This window comes from Taudactylus pleione, unplaced genomic scaffold (assembly GCF_031769625.1).
Source record: "Taudactylus pleione unplaced genomic scaffold, aTauple2 ptg001330l, whole genome shotgun sequence".
Taxonomy (NCBI): Eukaryota; Metazoa; Chordata; class Amphibia; order Anura; family Myobatrachidae; genus Taudactylus; species Taudactylus pleione.
The window spans coordinates 720,614-739,894 of NW_028285730.1; the positions used below are offsets into that span (position 1 = coordinate 720,614).

The 19,281-nt window shown below is 47.7% G+C and overlaps 1 protein-coding gene across 1 annotated transcript in view; it reads left to right on the top strand.

Moving 5' to 3' along the window:
* The first annotated feature begins 843 nt into the window (after window positions 1-843).
* LOC148443130 (cyclic nucleotide-binding domain-containing protein 2-like) overlaps window positions 844-19,281 on the top strand; it is a 37,634-nt gene continuing 19,196 nt past the window's right edge. Inside the window, exons 1-8 of the mRNA XM_088463185.1 lie at window positions 844-891; window positions 1,594-1,737; window positions 4,260-4,423; window positions 6,360-6,516; window positions 7,362-7,513; window positions 7,786-7,924; window positions 10,635-10,746; window positions 16,625-16,703. Coding sequence (XP_088319311.1) covers window positions 844-891; window positions 1,594-1,737; window positions 4,260-4,423; window positions 6,360-6,516; window positions 7,362-7,513; window positions 7,786-7,924; window positions 10,635-10,746; window positions 16,625-16,703 — 995 coding nt within the window. The remainder of the gene's footprint in view (window positions 892-1,593; window positions 1,738-4,259; window positions 4,424-6,359; window positions 6,517-7,361; window positions 7,514-7,785; window positions 7,925-10,634; window positions 10,747-16,624; window positions 16,704-19,281) is intronic.

A 19,281-nucleotide genomic window follows, 5' to 3' on the forward strand; every position in this document is an offset into this window, starting at 1 on the left:
TAGTGCCCTCATGTCATGTAATGTTATACAGAGAAGACTTAACCATACTTAACCATACACATCAGTCCCTGCCCCAGTGGAGCTTACACTCTATATTCCCTACCATATGGGCAAAATTTACTAAGCGGTGGGTACTAAACCCCGGTGGTTTGGCGGCGGTTTTGCTATCTGTAGATTTACTAAGGCCAAAACCACTGCAAATCCGTCGTCAAAACACATTTTAGAATAGAATAGTAGGTCATCAATGTGGCAGCCATAGAGGTTGTAGGTCATCAATGCGGAAGCCGTACAGGTTGTAGGTCATCAATGCGGCAGCCGTAGAGGTTGTAGGTCATCAATGCGGCAGCCGTAGAGGTTGTAGGTCATCAATGCGGCAGCCGTAGAGGTTGTAGGTCATCAATGCGGCAGCCGTAGAGGTTGTAGGTCATCAATGCGGCAGCCGTAGAGGTTGTAGGTCATCAATGCGGCAGCCGTAGAGGTTGTAGGTCATCAATGCGGCAGCCGTAGAGGTTGTAGGTGATCAATGCGGCAGCCGTAGAGGTTGTAGGTCATCAATGCGGCAGCCGTAGAGGTTGTAGGTCATCAATGCGGCAGCCGTAGAGATTGTAAGTCATCAATGCGGCAGTCGTAGAGATTGTAGGTCATCAATGCGGCAGCCGTTGAGGTTGTAGGTCATCAATGCGGCAGCCATAGAGGTTGTAGGTCATCACAGCGACATCGATACAGAGTTCAAGAAAAAGATATTCTTCACTGGAACTTCCCATTACTTCACCAATGCAGAAAAAAATTATTTGTCTCATTCTATCATGAAACCTCTAAAAAGTATTTCAAACGGAGTCCTCAATGGCTGTTCATGGGACACTGTCAATCAAACATATTTCCAATCTCAAGGTGTGATGGCACCGTGCGCCGTCCGACATATCAGGCGGTCCCCACACCTGGTGCTATCGAGTGGCCGACCGCCCGATATGCCATCTCCCCGGCTGACCCCAGCCCAACATCACTGTGTGACACATCATACAGCCCACCAAGAGCCTCTGAACTCTGGATGGACCGATATGGACTATGTAGCACTTATCCTCCTGTATCACACTCCTATTTCCCTACAGAGTGTAAGCCTGCGAGCAGGGCCCTCTTACCGGGATGTAGCTAGGATACCGGCGGGTGCTATCCCACCCATCGATATTCCAACAGCCCCACCCCGACATGAGACTAAAGATAGGTGTCGAAATCCATACGCCTATCATTAGCCCCACTTCTAAATCCCGACACCCGGCTTACCGAACGAAGGTAAGCCAGGTGTCTTATCGTGTAGGGGGGGAGGCTTAGCGTTAGGGACCCCCGTGGGCACTTAGGGTTAGCGGGTGTCCTGGTTGTGTCACTCGTGATATAATCTATGGCTGCCGGCAGTGAGAGGTGAAGCAGAGAAGCAATAAGTGTAGTTACAATGAATGCAGAATATTACAATACGTTGACATTGTACAGGTGTCAACATTTATGATGTCGACATCAAGAATGTTGATAATGTCACTGTCCACATGGTGATGGCATCCCGTAGGAATTTGGAGCATAATTCGTCTTGTCGCCTTTCAGAGTTTCTGGCACATGGTCCATCAGGTCATGGTCCTACAAAAGACCACCAGATGTTTCATCCAGACTGTGGAGGAGGCAAAAGGATTGTCCTTCTGGGGGGATGTCGAGGTCTCTGGATTCCAGTCCGGGGAACCCACCTATGAGGTCAGTAGGAGATGTTGTGTCAGATATAAATAGCCAGTAGCTATTGATCTATTCATACCAAGGCTTGTATATAAGGATATGTCGCTTATCGTGTCTGTATTTGTTCTTAGCAGGAGAAGAACGGAAAAAAAAAAAAGAAAGAAAAGCTTGAGCTGGCGTTTGACACAAACTTCTTCAAAAGTCGGTATGAGGTGAGTCTACGCCCATTCCTCGGGGTGTGGGAAATCCAGGGTGTCGTTCAGGATTCAGATGAACATTAGGCAAGATTAGGGCTCTGATAGGGGGGGGGGGGGGTAACTAGCAGAGGTCGGGTCCCAATGTACATTTCTGTTCCATGGATTAGGGTCAGGGCCCATAACAAACTTCGTTCACCACTCTGGGGGCCTCTGCTCTGCTTTATAAATATGCGCAGTGGGCGGCACCTGTGCAGTGGGTGTAGACCCTCTCTCTGCAGACAAGTGGAACAATCTTTAGGAGGTGCAAAAGTCATGTTCAAGTTCAACCTCCTACAACTTTAGTATCGCTCCCTTCAATCGGAGGCACTTTTCAGTTGTAATGCTGCCCAATTTGTTACCAGGCGGCCAATCCTTAACATACCCCAGTGGTAGACAGCCCGGGGTGGCTTATGCTATTACAGGGAAAAAGTGTTCGGTCCCCGTCATAGACAAAAACATGGTTGGTCAAAAGAGTAAACACAATAACACAATAACCGCACATAACCTAGCAAATACAGTGTTGTTTCTTACATTGAGAAAACTCCAACTAGAAATGAGCAATGAAGTTGCAAAATATAACATATAGGGCTCTATTTACTACAATCCGCATATTGAATGCAGATTGTAGTGTGATATTACGGAGTGAATTCGCATTGCGAATTCAGGCAATATCACAGGGATTTACTACAAATCCCTTGCAGGGACAGAGCTTGCGATAAAGCTCTGTTTCAGCGAATCCCCTTCGGAGCCTTATCACTGTATTTTAGCAAAAAATACAGTGACTAAGTGCCCGCACATGCGCCGACCGGCCGCCGCTACCCCCCCGGCGCTAAGCCCCACCCGCCACGATCGTGGACCTCCCGCGCCCCCCCCATGCGATCCCCCTCTCCCTTAATTGCACTTATCTGCCAGATCCGGGCCTCCGGTGATGTTCTGCATACCTCCAGTCAGGTGATATCCCTGGAGTCAGGTAAGTAAATTTTTTTTTTACAGTGATCAGTGTGCGGTGTGTGTAGCAGTGATCAGCGTGTGGTGTGTGTAGCAGTGATCAGCGTGTGGTGTGTGTGTAGCAGTGATCAGCGTGCGGTCTGTGTATTAGTGATCAGCGTGCGGTGTGTGTAGCAGTGTATCAGCGTGTGGTGTGTGTAGCAGTGATCAGCGTGTGGTGTGTGTAGCAGTGATCAGCGTGTGGTGTGTGTAGCAGTGATCAGCGTGTGGTGTGTGTAGCAGTGATCAGCGTGTGGTGTGTGTAGCAGTGATCAGCGTGTGGTGTGTGTAGCAGTGATCAGCGTGTGGTGTGTGTGTAGCAGTGATCAGCGTGTGGTGTGTGTAGCAGTGATCAGCGTGTGGTGTGTGTAGCAGTGATCAGAGTGTGGTGTGTGTAGCAGTGATCAGGGATTGGTCTGTGTAGCAGTGATCAGCGTGTGGTGTGTGTAGCAGTGATCAGCGTGTGGTGTGTGTAGCAGTGTATCAGTGTGTGGTGTGTGTAGCAGTGATCAGCGTGTGGTGTGTGTGTAGCAGTGATCAGCGTGTGGTGTGTGTAGCAGTGATCAGCGTGTGGTGTGTGTAGCAGTGATCAGAGTGTGGTGTGTGTAGCAGTGATCAGCGTGTGGTGTGTGTAGCAGTGATCAGCGTGCGGTGTGTGTAGCAGTGATCAGCGTGCGGTGTGTGTAGCAGTGATCAGCGTGCGGTGTGTGTAGCAGATATCAGCGTGCGGTGTGTGTAGCAGTGATCAGGGATTGGTCTGTGTAGCAGTGATCAGCGTGTGGTCTGTGTAGCAGAGATCAGCGTGTGGTGTGTGTGTGTGTATGTAGCAGTGATCAGCGTGTGGTCTGTTTAGACCACACAGCTGATCACTGGGGCCGGCTCCGGGCTCTGCTCTGCCCGTTAGAGCAGAGCAGGAGTCCGGTAACCGGGGGAGACCCTGGATTACGCCACCTCCAGGTGGCGTTATTATCACAGGGCTTTCCCCGATATTTTTTCACATTTTATTTTTAGTAACTCTGGTCAGATCACATTTCACATTACAATTATGGGAAATGCAACCCATAGGGTAAGATCCGGTAGGGACCTTTTGTAGATATAAAAAAGGCTGTGCACCCTCCCCCCAAACCAGGGAGCATCCTCCATGCGGCCTCTTCTCCTCCTTACCTCATTTATGTGATCTGGGGCGACAAATTGCGCTAATCGGTGCTCAGCCAGGTGTGCGCCCCTGATCCAGCCGCCTCATTGGCTGGTGCAATGATAATATCCCAAAGAGAGAAGATGAATAAACTGACAATAAACAGATAAATCTTCCCATTCCAGTTCACTTTTCCTGAAAAGGCGATAGAGGTCGCTCTGCGCAGGCCGGAGGACCGCTCCGCACACGACATCCGCTTTATCCGCAGTATGATGATGGGGATCCTCAGTTTCCGGAGATACAGCACCCAGATGCAGCACATGTTGGCCAGAGTGGTGTATTACAGGAGGTCAGTCTCTGGCGCAGGTTATCCCGTGGGGACGAGTCATTCATAAACTGTATTATAAAGTGTAACTATACCAGGAATAAATATCGCTCTTCGGTTTTTCAGGACATCTCTGTTTACTGAAACGATTTCCCCAAAGTTGGTTGCTCCATGCTGCCATATCCCTGTTAAAGTTCCTCCCATATTCCGATTGTGGTGCGCCAAGGTTCACCAAGATAGTCTCGCACGTAACTGGCGTGGAGGCAGCGGCCAGCATCAGAGTGTCCCTGGAATATAATATGAGTTGGAAACTATCTGTGAGCCTTATAGAGAGATGGGCAGCCAGAGCATTTCTGTTACTGGAGCGTTTTATCGGAGTCACCTATTGTGTGACGGAACAACATGGCGGCTCTGCACCAATGGCTGGCCATGCCTGGCTCAGGGGCGGGCGCTATCTGGCACATATTACAGAAGGATCAGCCTCCTTGGCCTCTACGTAGTGTACATGGGCCCGCCCCGTGCAGCAAAGCCAAGGCAAGGGGAAAAGCTGCACGTGGTCTATTACCCTCATTCTCACTATTCTGTAATATGAGGAGGAGCCCAGGGGGCAACTGTTCTCCAGCCTTTCCCTGGCCGCTCTGAGATCCAACATCCCTGATTTATGGGGTGTGGTATGGCACGTCGACAGTCATGTTGTTGACATTCCTCATATCGACATGAGAATGCCGACATGGTCATCATAATGGTGACATTGACCATGTAGACAGTGTTGAATTTGGACATGTTAGAATGTCGACATGTCGTCACCTGATGGCCCAGTGGTGACTTACCAGCTCCTGACGGCTGCAGATAGTGCAGCGCAGCTTCTGGGTCCAGTGGTCATGGAACTGTGACTTTCGTGTCAACGCTGTGATCTGGTGAGAGTCTCCCCCCTAACCCTCCCTCTAGCGCCTAGCCCTAACAACCCCCCCCAGCAGCCTACACCTAACCCTAACCCCCCCCTGCAGCCTAACCCCTCCCCTCAGCCTAACCTCCCACAGCCTAACCCTAACAACCCCCCGCAGCCTAAACCTAATCCCCTCTCAGCCTATCCCTACCCCCCCACAGCCTAACCCTAACCCCCCACGCAGCCTAACCCTAATCCCCCCCACAGCCTATCCCCCCACCCACAGCCTCACACTAACCCCTCATGCAGTCAAACCCCTCCCCTCTCAGCCTAACCCTAACCCCCCCATAGGCTAACCATAATCCCCACTGCAGCCTAATCCCCCCTGCAGCCTAACCCTAACCTCCCCCCCACAGCCGAACACCCCCCCCACAGCCTAACTAATGCGCAACGCCGTAACTATTGATATCTGTACTTTGGATTTTTCTGACCCCACTTTTGGATTCACGACCCCTGGAAGTACCAGTTATGGTCTCCTTAACCTACCTGTCTGAATCTGCTTGGACCTGGCATTGCTATCTAGTAACGTAATACTGATTCCTGACACTTTTTTGAAATACAGGCAAAACTTGTTAGAAAAATCCCTTCAGAATTTATACTGCATTATCAATGAAGTTGGTTTAGGATACACCCTTTGCCGCCCAAGCATACAAATATAATCTGTGACCGCACAGTAGGTCATCTGTAATTACAGTGTTTGCCGTTTGCTCACCTGCCTTGTTCTGCTGGACAGTATTCATACAAGTCACACTGCATTGGAAAAAGGGGGGGCTTGGACTGCACACCCTAATTGTAAACATTAAAGCGGCAATCAGTTATAAGGCAAGACCATGCTTATAACTGATTGCTGCTTTAAATTAGGGACAAACCCACTGAAATCGCAGCAGCTCCTTCATCTCGGAACCTGGTTACATAACCCCCATATTCTGATCGGTTGCTATGGGCAAACGTCTCCACGTGTCCTCTGTAGAAGGTTTGATACATTCCCCCTTAAAGTCCTGTTTCTCTCCCCAGGTTCGGGCGAGGACGGGTCATTGTGCGGAAGGGTCATCGGGGCGACAGCTTCTACTTTCTGTTCTCGGGGGTCATTGCGGTCACACAAGACGAGGACGGCAGCAGCGCTCTTTTAGACCTGGAACCCATCTTACTGCACAAAGGGGCCAGTTTTGGGGTGTGTCATCTGACATTGTAACAGGAGGGGAGGTGTCTTGCAATAATAACATATTATATAATAAGAACAAGAAGTTCAGGTAATATTTAGTTTCCAAAGTTTATCATAATGAACAGAATTGGTCCTGTGTTAGAACTGGCAAATAACACTGCAGTTGTGCCCACTTACACCTGGCACCCATTATAGTGACTGAAACAACGTGAAATGGGCAGGGCACAGGGTAAAATCTTTGGTCGCATGTGGATCTCGATTCACACCTATATTATCGCCAATACGGATGACATTTGGGAGTTAGATGGTGGCATATTTGGGGCAGCAGAGGTCTCTACGCCGAGTGACAGAAGGAGTAGCCTAAAGCGAGGGCAAAGTACATTTCTTATGATGAGCCTGAATCTCTGAGTGGGGCGTCTCTCAAGGATTATACAGAGTGTTATATCAGAGTATCCTTATAGCAAAGCCTGTATATTACTGAGCAAAATATTATATCTGATATGGCTAAAAGATTTATATACCAATGCTATCTAGCACAATCACTGGCTCATTCTTTTACTATGAGTTACCATGGATTAGGCAAGGTGAGCTTCTCTTCCTCACATCACTCTGAAGTAAGGGAAGGAAATGAGTGTCCGTGCGCTGAGGGCTAAAGCTTCAAGTATCATTTTCTTGGCTCACCGATAATACACAACACAGTGATTATCCTAATTTTAGTCAGAGAGGAACCTCTGTGATGATGCCCTGTGATATTTATCAGTAGGAGAATGAGAGCACTGGTGTTTGTGTGACAAAGGATAGGTATAATGGGGACCACTGAGATCTCTTATAGTAGTAACAGTTTTGTTGTGCAGGAAGTGGCTCTGCTGAAAGGCCTGCGGCGAAACGCGACAGTCATCTGTATGGAGGACACGGAGTTCCTGGTGGTGGACAGGAAGGAATTCTTCCAGAACAAGCTGGACCAGGAGCTGCAGAAGGAGCTTCAGTACCGATTCCAGTTTTTCAGGTAACACAGACACATGGAATTGGATGGAAACAAAGTACTAACTGTGTGATCCATCCATTATGATACATACAATTATTTATTTATTGGAGGGAATACTTTTACTTTATATTTCAGTGTTCTCTTTTCAGGCTTTACATGTAACATGCACCTACATACACACACACAGTCACAGATGCAAGCACGCATATATATTTATAACAGTGATCGTGACAGCTGTCAGGAACCAACTGAAATACCTCCATCTAGATTCATGGAAAGTCGTCTTCTTCTAGGTCTCTTGACCTGTTCTCCACCTGGTCTGATCAGTCCCTGGAGACGCTGGCCGACCACTGCAAGACAGAGGAACCCCAGCACAGCCAGGTCATTGTCAGCGACACTCACCAGACTAAGAATATCGTCTTTGTCACAAAGGTAATCTGGGGGCCGTAACGGGCACTTTCATACAACCACAATTTTGGCCACTTTCATAAGCTGCAAAATGTACCCACAAATAACACACTGCTGAGTGATATCAGGATAAAGTGCCAAATCCCATCATTAAATGCAATCCCTTTTATTCATTTAAAAGAGGGTTCCACCATAATCTTGTAAATTCTGGGGACCCCAGAGGCGGACGGTGAAAATCCATCTGGAATATTATCTTCTGATGATGGTTTTCCGAAAGTTAGTCTAATCTACTGATGTGAATCAGAGTAGACTAGTCTATGGGGCGGGTATATCAAATGGTGTAAAGCTCTATACAACCAGGGGTTTAGTCGCAAAGGTTTCCTTGTGCTTAGCAGGGAAAAGATTATTTGACAAACATCCTTTGGATGGTGACAACAGAAGAAAACGTATTTTATTATTCAAAAAAACGTGCTGAAACTTTGCAATTTTTCATTTAATTAGTTCAAACACCTCCTGACCTGTTTTATAATTTCTCTGGGCTCTCAGAACAGGCTAGCGCGTCACCCGAGCGCACGGCCTCTGAGACTGTCGGGGAAAACGTTACCCCTCACCTCTCCGGGATAGTATTTCTCTACTGCTCCAGAGATATTTCATGGATACATTCGGGGATATTTACTTTGTATTGCTGCGATAAGAAGCAACGTACCTACTGCCACATGGTGATAAATCTGCCCCTAGGAATAGGACATCCATGGACCCAGGATAAAGTATACGGAAGATGAAAACACTGCAGCAATGAAGGTTCTGGGCCTCATATCGACTTAGGAGTAAATCCAGCACCTGGTCCTGGTTAGAGATGGCCACTTGGTGAATGTCTGGACACATTGGGGCATATTCAATTAGAAGCGAAAAGTCCTGGACTTTTCGCCCACATCGCTGGTTTTGCATGCTGGTTATCTCTGTATTCAATTCCAAAGGACGCGAAAACGCGTCCCGGCGAAACTCAAACAGGCGAAAAGTGCTGGGAGATATGGGGTAATCACCCTGACACCCCCCAAAAGATGAACTGACATGGGGGATCACTATAGATACCCCCAAATAGCCCTGCTGAAGGTATTTGGGGTGCTTAAATGCTCTCAATAGCTGCTATTTTGCATCTTTGCACAAGTGGTGAAGAATTGCGTTTTGCAGGTTTTTTTGGTGAAAATAACTAGTCCCAGCTAATTTGGGGTACATGAAAATGGGTGCAAGCATTGTTAAAAATTGCTAAAGGGCTAAAAGCACCTTCAGCAAACACCTGCAATCCAAAAACACACCTCCCCCAAAGTCTATTTCGCTAGATTTTAAGTTTGTACCCCAAATTTGATTTGCCCCCTTTTTCAAAGTAATTTTTTTGGGGTGTTCTTTAATTCTTTTATGGATTTTTTTTTTACGCAGTTTACCTTTGGGGACCTGTCCTAAGAGTGCAGAGTGGTTTCCCCACCTTTGCACCCCAAAACCGCAATTTTGCACTTTTTTTCAGCCAGCCATTCATAGGCAAAACTTTTCCACCGGGTACATTGCATTGCGTTTTCGCACCGGCGAAAAGTCGCAACAATTGAATACAGGGATAAGTTTCCGTTGGTAAAATGACTCACCGGCGAAACTTTTACGCAAAAAACGGCTTTTCGACGCTAATTGAATACGGCCCATTGACTCGAATCTTGTAGACGTTTGAATGATTAGAGTCACGAAAAGTTGGTGTGGAGACATAGGACCTCATTCAGACCCGCTCGCAAGATGCGATCGCTCGCTGGGAAAAAGGGGCCGGATATTATAATGAAATGCTCGCACTGTGTCTCCTAAGGACGCCCACTATGTTTTAGCGAGGTATGGCAAAGAGCGCTCACAAGTGTCTAAAGACGCCCCCTTGCCACTCGTAACAGACGTCATCTCCGGGAAATGAAGGATTAATCGGGACCATCGAGAGCCAGGTTGCCTTAGCAAGTCCAAAAGTGGGCGTTTCTTAGCAGGATATCAGCAAACTGCACGTGCGCCACAAGAAGCAATAACAGACTGCGCCTGCGCTGCACCGTGCATAAACACCTTCATACCGGAGCAAACAATTTGCACTGTACGAAACCAGATGGCGGCTACTGCGCAGACGCACGGTAATGATTAGTTTATGGGAGTGTTGTGGGCGTGTTTACAGGCCTCTGTGCTTGCTTCAGGCATGTGTACGGAGAATGGACGCCCAGCATGGCGTGGGTTTAAGTGCTGGTACTGATGATGACAGACGCGGCTGGGAAAACAGTGGCGGAGTGATGTGTACACAGGACGCTGCACAGATACTCGCATAGACGGATGGATATTCGCATTAGCCTGAGGTAGTATATCTCGTTGCTGCAGACATTCGCAATATGCGCCCAAATTGGGAATAAGGCCCCCAAGGTGCAGTTTTACACCATGTTGAGCTACAGGGAGGACAAATGTAACGGGTGTGGCCAGATCATGATTCGGGAGGGGAGCACGTTAGCTGAATTGTAAACTGCAGCATAAAAATGAAGGTGACCGGTGTTTGGGTGCTACATGCAGACTCGGGCAGTATTCTCCCTGCACAAAAACACAAATGGCCTCCGCCCCCTCCTCCCCCTCCCTTGTGGCACAGCACTACTTGTCCAGGTGCAAGTTTACCCTCTTTATCAGGATGTGCTGCTAATGGTAATGAGGCCTCTCTGTCTCTGCCCTGTGACAGGGCCGCGGGGAAGTTCTGCGATTGGTGGATCTCAGCCAATGTCTGTCCTTCCACAAGTGGCTCAAGCAACACGAGGCGCTACTGGGGAAATCTGCGCAGGCTAGGCACCCAGGTATGTGTGATCGGGAAAAGGGGGGGGGGAATCTGCAAATAACCAGCGGGAGGGGTTAAAGCCACATGGTGTAGATTACAGTATATTACTGATACATGTCTGCCCTGTACAGGAAACACCCGTTATTGCTGGTTCTACATTACTAGGAAAATATAAAGTGAAATATAATTCTATAGAACATTTTGCATTGTGGACGTGGTGGATCCCATGGAGTCCACAACTTTATCACTGTGCAGCGCCCGTTCCACGCTCTTCCCAAATTTCACACGTTGAACATGTCTAACTCATCGAGAGATAACACGAACTAACAGCACTAATGTTCCAACCGACCGTTCTAGGAGATATTGGGGCTTATTCAGAGATGGACACTATAGCCCAGCCGCTGCAATCGTGTACGCAGCAGCAGTGCTACAATATGCAAAAGCCGCAGGAGGCATCTTAAATAAAAGACCCACTGCCGAAAGACACAGCCATCAGATCAACTACGTGACCATCGGCCATCTGAGTAACTCTGAGGATGACCTATCACTCTCTCATTCTCCACCTCTGCCTCCTAAGGCTGCCAGTACGAAGCGTAACGCTTACGCTATCAACGCAGTTTCCTTATCCTCCCTGTCTCTCTCCTTCTCTCCCCCATTCTTTCGCTCTTCTGCCCTGAACAAGTCGCTTCCCTGTACAATGCCTCCCTTACTTCTGCTCTGGACTCCGGCGATCACTACTCACCCTCGCAGATCCACAACTACACCCTGGCATTCCAAATGCACCAGATACCTGCAGAAGTGTTCACGTACCACTGAGCGACAGTGGAGGAAATCTCGCTCTTATGCAGACTTCCTCCATTTCACATTTCTGCTCTCATCCTACAGTGCTACCCTTTCCCTCTCTAGACAGACATATTTCAAGAACCTCATCCCCTCCCAGTCCTCTCACCCCATGCGTCTCTTCGCCACTTTCAACTTGCCCACCCCCTCCTCTCTCTGCCCTTGACTTTGCCACCTACTTTACATCTAAGATGGAATCCATACGTCAGGACATCATGTCCTACCAAACCCCCAGCACTCCTCCCCCTCCTTTCAGAGACCATTTCTCCCTGTACATCTCACCAACTCTGACATCGTTCTCCCCTGCTTAGGGGAGAGGAAGTCATGGCCCTCATCCAGTCCTTCCACCTCCCCTTGACCCTATCCCTTTCTGCCTCCTCTGCTACCTCTCTCCTTCTGCCTGCTTCCATCTTGCCCACCTCCTTAATCTCTAACCCTCATCAGGCACTGTCTCCACCATTCTTAAAAAACCTACCCTTGAGTCGTCTGACTCAAGGTACAGTAAGCCGTGGACGGCGTACCAGCTTTTCAGGTCGGCAGGCCGCAGCTATGTGTGATTATTGCTGGTGGCGGAGCCCAGAGCCGTGAGGTGTGACTCACTACTGCAGGCTCCGCAAAGGCCCATGGTGCAGCAGCCCTCCCGCGACCATTTACTTATAGTCCGGAAACTCATTCTGATTGTGTGATGCCCCAGATCCGGCCCGGCGATAACCATTAGACGCTATCCAGATTCCCCGCCCCTGCAAACTTCCGCTTGTGGTTCCTCTGCTGCCATGCCCAATCGGAGCTCACCTGACAGTAGCAGCTGCCAGAGTCTCTGCCCAGCCGGCAGAAGGTGCTACAGCCATGCCAGCACCAAATTTTCACCAATCCTAGGCAGGTTTGGATGCCCCTAGGCATTTGCTTAGTTTGTCTATGCCTAGGGCAGACTGTGTGAGTGTTATGATCGCTATTGCAGTTTGTAAATACACCATGTCCTTGTCCTGCTTTGTACTGTGCTGTAGTCACGGTTTCTTGTGTGCTCGTTTGTTTATGTACTGTGTAAGGCGCTGCGGAACCCTTGTGGCGCCATATAAATAAAGGATAATAATAATGTCCAGTGAAATCACGCAGTTGATCCAATGGCTGCGTCTTTCGGCAGGGAGCGTCTTTTTACTTAAGACACCTCCTGCAAGGATGCAGCCACTGACACGCCTGTCCATCGACTCACATCTGCCGCTTACAAAATAAAAGCATAAACTTTGGTCACACATCGAACATCTGAGTAAGCCTACGCTATCTCAGGGCCTTATTCAAAGATAGGCGTAATGTCGCAGCACAGCAATTTTTTGCCACTGCACATGCATCACTATTACACTTCAACGATCGTGGCAAAAAAAACGCTCCACTGCATCCAACGCCGACATTGCGTCCATCTCTGTATCAGGCCCAAAGTAAACCGATTTGATAGCTTCGCACTCCCACCACTTTCTCTATCCCCTCGCGAATCTCTGTACAACATGGGGGGGAACCACCTGCTGGCAATGTGCCGCCGAGCGTCACTGCGAAGCTCTGCTGCGAACATGCCGGCCAGTTACGGCTCTGCTGACATAGCACGGTTTTCTTGCTCACCCCTATAGAGTTCCCGAACAGCAAACGGAGTCCATCGTGCTGAATGAATCCCCTCCCCCCATTATCACATCTCCATACAATGTACCCGGTCATGCACCTGGCCATTGTGGGCCTGAGTCGCACGCAAGTCGCAATGCGCACGGATCTTGAGGATTTCAGCATACTGCGCATACGCCAAAGAAAGTGTCGACTGCACACGGAGATCGCAAGTGGGGATGGATCGATCGGACCACTGTTTCTGTGATGTGGACGGTGGTGACCATGCCGACGCACGGAACTGTTCCGTCTACTGGTAGTGTTGTGGGCGCGTGAGCAGATGGCGATGGGACGTCTGTCAGACAGATGTTTTGCACCCAGCATGGTGCGGCTGCATGTACAAATACTAATGATGATGAAAAAACAGTGCACGGGACGGCGATACACAGACGCACCGATGTTCTGTACACAAGGATTCTCGCACGATCATAAACTAGTACGTAGTCTGTCGCGGGCGTACGGACAAACGCCTGACTCCCAATCAGCCTTTATGTGCGCTCTTCCTGACACGATCTCCTGGAAATTCCTGTAATCTCTTCTGCAAAGTGCAAACCTCTTTTGGCTTCTTACCCAGAGCAAGAGATTTCCTCATCACTTTATCCACAGTATCCAGATTAAGCTGTGAAGTCTAGGACGTTAATGGTGGCTCTGAGGGTCCAACTTCACCTCTAAAATAATGTATCTGGAAGTGTTCAGGCAAATGTTCTGCCCAGTTACTTACCTGATCCTGCCGCCCAGTCAGGTACCTGTTCCTGCCGCGCTGGCAACAGTTCCGCCCAGTCAGGTACCTGTTCCTGCCGCGCTGGCAACAGTTCCGCCCAGTCAGTTACCTGTTCCTGTCGCGCTGGCAAAGGTTCCGCCCAGTCACTTACCTGTTCCTGTCGCGCTGGCAAAGGTTCCGCCCAGTCACTTACCTGTTCCTATCATGCTGGCAAAGGTTCCGCCCAGTCACTTACCTGTTCCTATCGTGCTGGCAAAGGTTCTGCCAAGTCAGTTACCGGTTCTTGTTGCGCTGGCCAAGGTTCCGCCCAGTCAGTTACCTGTTTCTGTCGGGCTGGCACAGGTTCCACCCAGTTAGTTACCTGTTCCCGTTGGGCTGGCAAAGGTTCCCCCCCAGTCAGTTACCTGTTCATTGCGCTGGCAATGGTTCCGCCCAGTCAGTTACCTGTTCCTGTCGCGCTGGAGACTATTCCGCCCAGTCAGTTACCTGTTCCTGTGGCGCTGGATACGGTTCCGCCCAGTCAGTTACTTGTTCCTGTCGTGCTGGCAGCTGTTCCGCCCAGTCAGTTACCTGTTCTCGTCGCGCTGGATACAGTTCCGCCCAGTCACTTACCTGTTCCTGTCGCGCTGGGAGCGGTTCTGGCCAGTTAGTTACCTGTTCCTGTCGCGCTGGAGACTGTTCCGCCCAGTCAGTTACCTGTTCCTGTCGCGCTGGCAGCGGTTCTGGCCAGTCAGTTACCTGTTCCTGTCGCGCTGGCAGTGGTTCTGGCCAGTCAGTTACCTGTTCCTGTGGCGCTGGCAAAGGTTCCGGTCAGTCAGTTACCTGTTCCTGTCGCGCTGGAGACTGTTCCGCCCAGTCAGTTACCTGTTCCCGTCATGCTGGCAGCGGTTTCGCCCAGTCAGTTACCTGTTCCTGTCGGGCTGGCAGCGGTTCTGGCCAGTCAGTTACCAGTTCCTGTCGCACTGGCAGCGGTTCTGGCCAGTCAGTTACCGGTTCCTGTCGGGCTGGCAGCGGTTCCGCCCAGTCAGTTACCTGTTTCTGTCGCGCTATCACTGGAGATAAAACTCAGGTGACCAGCACATCCATCACTTGGGAAACCACATGATCCTCTGATCAATTTGTAGTGGAATCGTCTTTCCCAGTTTGTACTTATCTTCTATTATCCCATTTGTACAGCGCTACAGTGGAAATAAAACATTATAATAATAAAATAATAATGTATCGCTTGTAGCTATTAGCCATCGTACCGTAATTGTCCCAGTCCAGATGACTTCTCAGGAACTTTGGCGAATCTTCCCATAAACTGTATAGTGTAGGCAGGTACGGCCTTCTGTACACTAAATAGACTGCCTAGGACTTGGCCTATATTGGGAATAATGGGCCTGATTCAGCAGTGAACCCAAGTGTAATGTTGAACACAGAGTCTCAATTATCAGGAATACGTGCGCAGGAACCATAGTGAGTGTGCAGAATGGGTCCTGCATAGTCGTACGCAGACACTTCAATGCCTCCGCCTGATTGACAGGCAGAGGCATTTAAGGGGCGGTGCGGCCGCCGTTCCCGGAAACTGAGGCGTGTCCGCCCCGTTCTCTAGGAGTGGCAAGGCCAGGCAGTTTCCTGGCCTCGCAAACCGGCCAGCCTGAGAAGCTGAGGCTTGTTCGGGGGCCCGGCGCCATCCACCGTCGCGACCATCGATGACCTATGGTCGCGATGGTGATGCCAGCCTGCAAAATCGATTGCAGTGCTAGGATTGCAAATGCAGCAGGGGTGTCAAACAGGGGGTGTCATACACCTCCTGTGTTACAATGACGGAATTGCAAAATTGCCAGAGTGCAGCTTTGCAATTCCGTTACAACCTGAATCAGTCCCAAACTCACAAAGATTAGTACATACCATACAGTAAAATCTGGTTCCCTTGTTAGGAATAATGTGCATCATGTTGTTTTACCAATGCAGACTTTAGTGGATTTGGCCCTTTTTGCTCTCCGGGGTAATAGTGAAAATAGAAACCAGTGTTGAATGTATTTATCCGTTAGCACCTGAATAGTGGGGGTAACTGTTGGTGTTGCCCCTGGGCACCATGGTTCTGTGCTGCAGCCTCATAATGCCTTCCATACTCCCTGTACCCCTCCCAGCCCGGTGCCACCACTGCCAGGGCGATAGACCATGTAATTACCCATTAGGGCTATATGACAGCTCCCACTAACGTCGGTATCACCTCAGGGCCAGCGTAGGGTTGTCATGGAAACAGCTTTGCTCTAACCACTGTGCTCCTCCGCACTCTTCCATATTCTCTCTGTATCCCACACACTACATGAGGCAGGGCAGAAGCTGCTCTGACAGATGTGTATGCGTTTTACCACGTATGTTCCCTTACATTCTCCGAACGAGAAGATACCTTAGGGGTCTATTTAGTAAACTCAACAAAAGCTTTTTATCTCCCGTATTTTAGCTGGAGAAAGCCCAAAGTATCATCTCTCTATATTTAGCGAAGTGAAAAGTGAAAATTGCGGAGCCGTTGGCATTTGCGGGCGGGTGGGCGCCTGCACACAGTGTTAAAAGTGTTGTCGTCTTTCGCATTTGACACACAGTGGGAATATTTTTTGTTACTCTATGTTACGTACATTTTACTAAATCTACATCAATCCATCATATCGTAACTTCCTTATTCTGTATCTTTTGTGATCAGAGAAACCAGATGTAAACCACGAAATTAGTGCGATCACTTCCGACCACGGCCAGGAAAGGAGGTACAGTACTTATATACAGTATGATATAAGGAAATCGGTTACTAATGTAACAAACTATATAATCCATATACCTGCTGACACAGGTCTGTAGGTATAATGGTATAATACATGGGTCTGTAGGTATAATGGAGTAATACACGTGTCTGTAGGTATAATGGTATAATACACGGGTCTGTAGGTATAATGGTATAATACACAGGTCTGTAGGTATAATGGTATAATACACAGGTCTATAGGTATAATGGTATAATACACAGGTCTATAGGTATAATGGTATAATACACGGATCTGTAGGTATAATGGTATAATACACGGGTCTGTAGGTATAATACACGGATCTGTAGGTATAATGGTATAATACACGGGTCTGTAGGTATAATACACGGGTCTGTAGGTATAATGGTATAATACACGGGTCTGTATGTATAATCGTGTAATACACGGGTCTGTAGGTATAATGGTATAATACATGGGTCTGTAGGTATAATGGTGTAATACACGGGTCTGTAGGTATAATGGTATAATACACGGTCTGTAGGTATAATGGTATAATACACGGGTCTGTAGGTATAATACACGGGTCTGTAGGTATAATGGTATAATACACGGGTCTGTATGTATAATCGTGTAATACACGGGTCTGTAGGTATAATGGTATAATACACAGGTCTGTAGGTATAATGGTATAATACACAGGTCTATAGGTATAATGGTATAATACACAGGTCTATAGGTATAATGGTATAATACACGGATCTGTAGGTATAATGGTATAATACACGGGTCTGTAGGTATAATACACGGATCTGTAGGTATAATGGTATAATACACGGGTCTGTAGGTATAATACACGGGTCTGTAGGTATAATGGTATAATACACGGGTCTGTATGTATAATCGTGTAATACACGGGTCTGTAGGTATAATGGTATAATACATGGGTCTGTAGGTATAATGGTGTAATACACGGGTCTGTAGGTATAATGGTATAATACACGGTCTGTAGGTATAATGGTATAATACACGGGTCTGTAGGTATAATACACGGGTCTGTAGGTATAATGGTATAATACACGGGTCTGTATGTATAATCGTGTAATACACGGGTCTGTAGGTATAATGGTATAATACATGGGTCTGTAGGTATAATGGTGTAATACACGGGTCTGTAGGTATAATGGTGTAATACACGGGTCTGTAGGTATAATGGTGTAATACACGGGTCTGTAGGTATAATGGTGTAATACACGGGTCTGTAGGTATAATGGTGTAATACACGGGTCTGTAGGTATAATGGTGTAATACACGGGTCTGTAGGTATAATGGTGTAATACACGGGTCTGTAGGTATAATGGTATAATACACGGGTCTGTAGGTATAATGGTATAATACACGGGTCTCTAGGTATAATACACGGATCTGTAGGTATAATGGTATAATACACGGATCTGTAGGTATAATACACGAGTCTGTAGGTATAATGGTATAATACACGGATCTGTAGGTATAATGGTATAATGCACAGGTCTGTAGGTATAATGATATAATACACGGGTCTGTAGGTATAATGGTATAATACACGGGTCTGTAGGTATAATACACGGGTCTGTAGGTATAATACACGGATCTGTAGGTATAATGGTGTAATACACGGGTCTGTATGTATAATGGTGTAATACACGGTCTGTAGGTATAATGGTATAATACACGGGTCTGTAGGTATAATGGTATAATACACGGGTCTGTAGGTATAATGGTATAATACACGGATCTGTAGGTATAATGGTATAATACACGGGTCTGTAGGTATAATGGTATAATACACGGATCTATATGTATAATGGTGTAATACACCGGTCTGTAGGTATAATACACGGGTCTGTAGGTATAATGATATAATACACGGGTCTGTAGGTATAATACACAGGTCTGTAGGTATAATGGCATAATACATGGGTCTGTAGGTATAATGGTGTAATACACGGGTCTGTAGGTATAATGGTATCATACACGGGTCTGTAGGTATAATGGTATAATACACGGGTCTGTAGGTATAATGGTATAATACACGGGTCTGTAGGTATAATACACGGGTCTGTAGGTATAATGGTGTAATACACGGGTCTGTAGGTATAATGGTGTAATACACGGGTCTGTAGGTATAATGGTATAATACACGGATCTGTAGGTATAATACACGGGTCTGTAGATATAATACACGGGTCTGTAGGTATAATACACGGATCTGTATGTATAATGGTGTAATACACAGGTCTGTAGGTATAATGGTATAATACATGGGTCTGTAGGTGTAATGGTATAATACACGTGTCTGTAGGTACAATGGTGTAATACACAGGTCTGTAGGTATAATGGTGTAATACACGGGTCTGTAGGTATAATGGTATAATACACGGGTCTGTGGGTATAATACACAGGCCTGTAGGTATAATGGCATAATACACGGGTCAGTAGATATAATGGTGTAATACACGGTCTGTAGGTATAATGGTATAATACACAGGTCTGTAGGTATAATGGTATAATACACGGATCTGTAGGTATAATGGTATAATACACGGGTCTGTAGGTATAA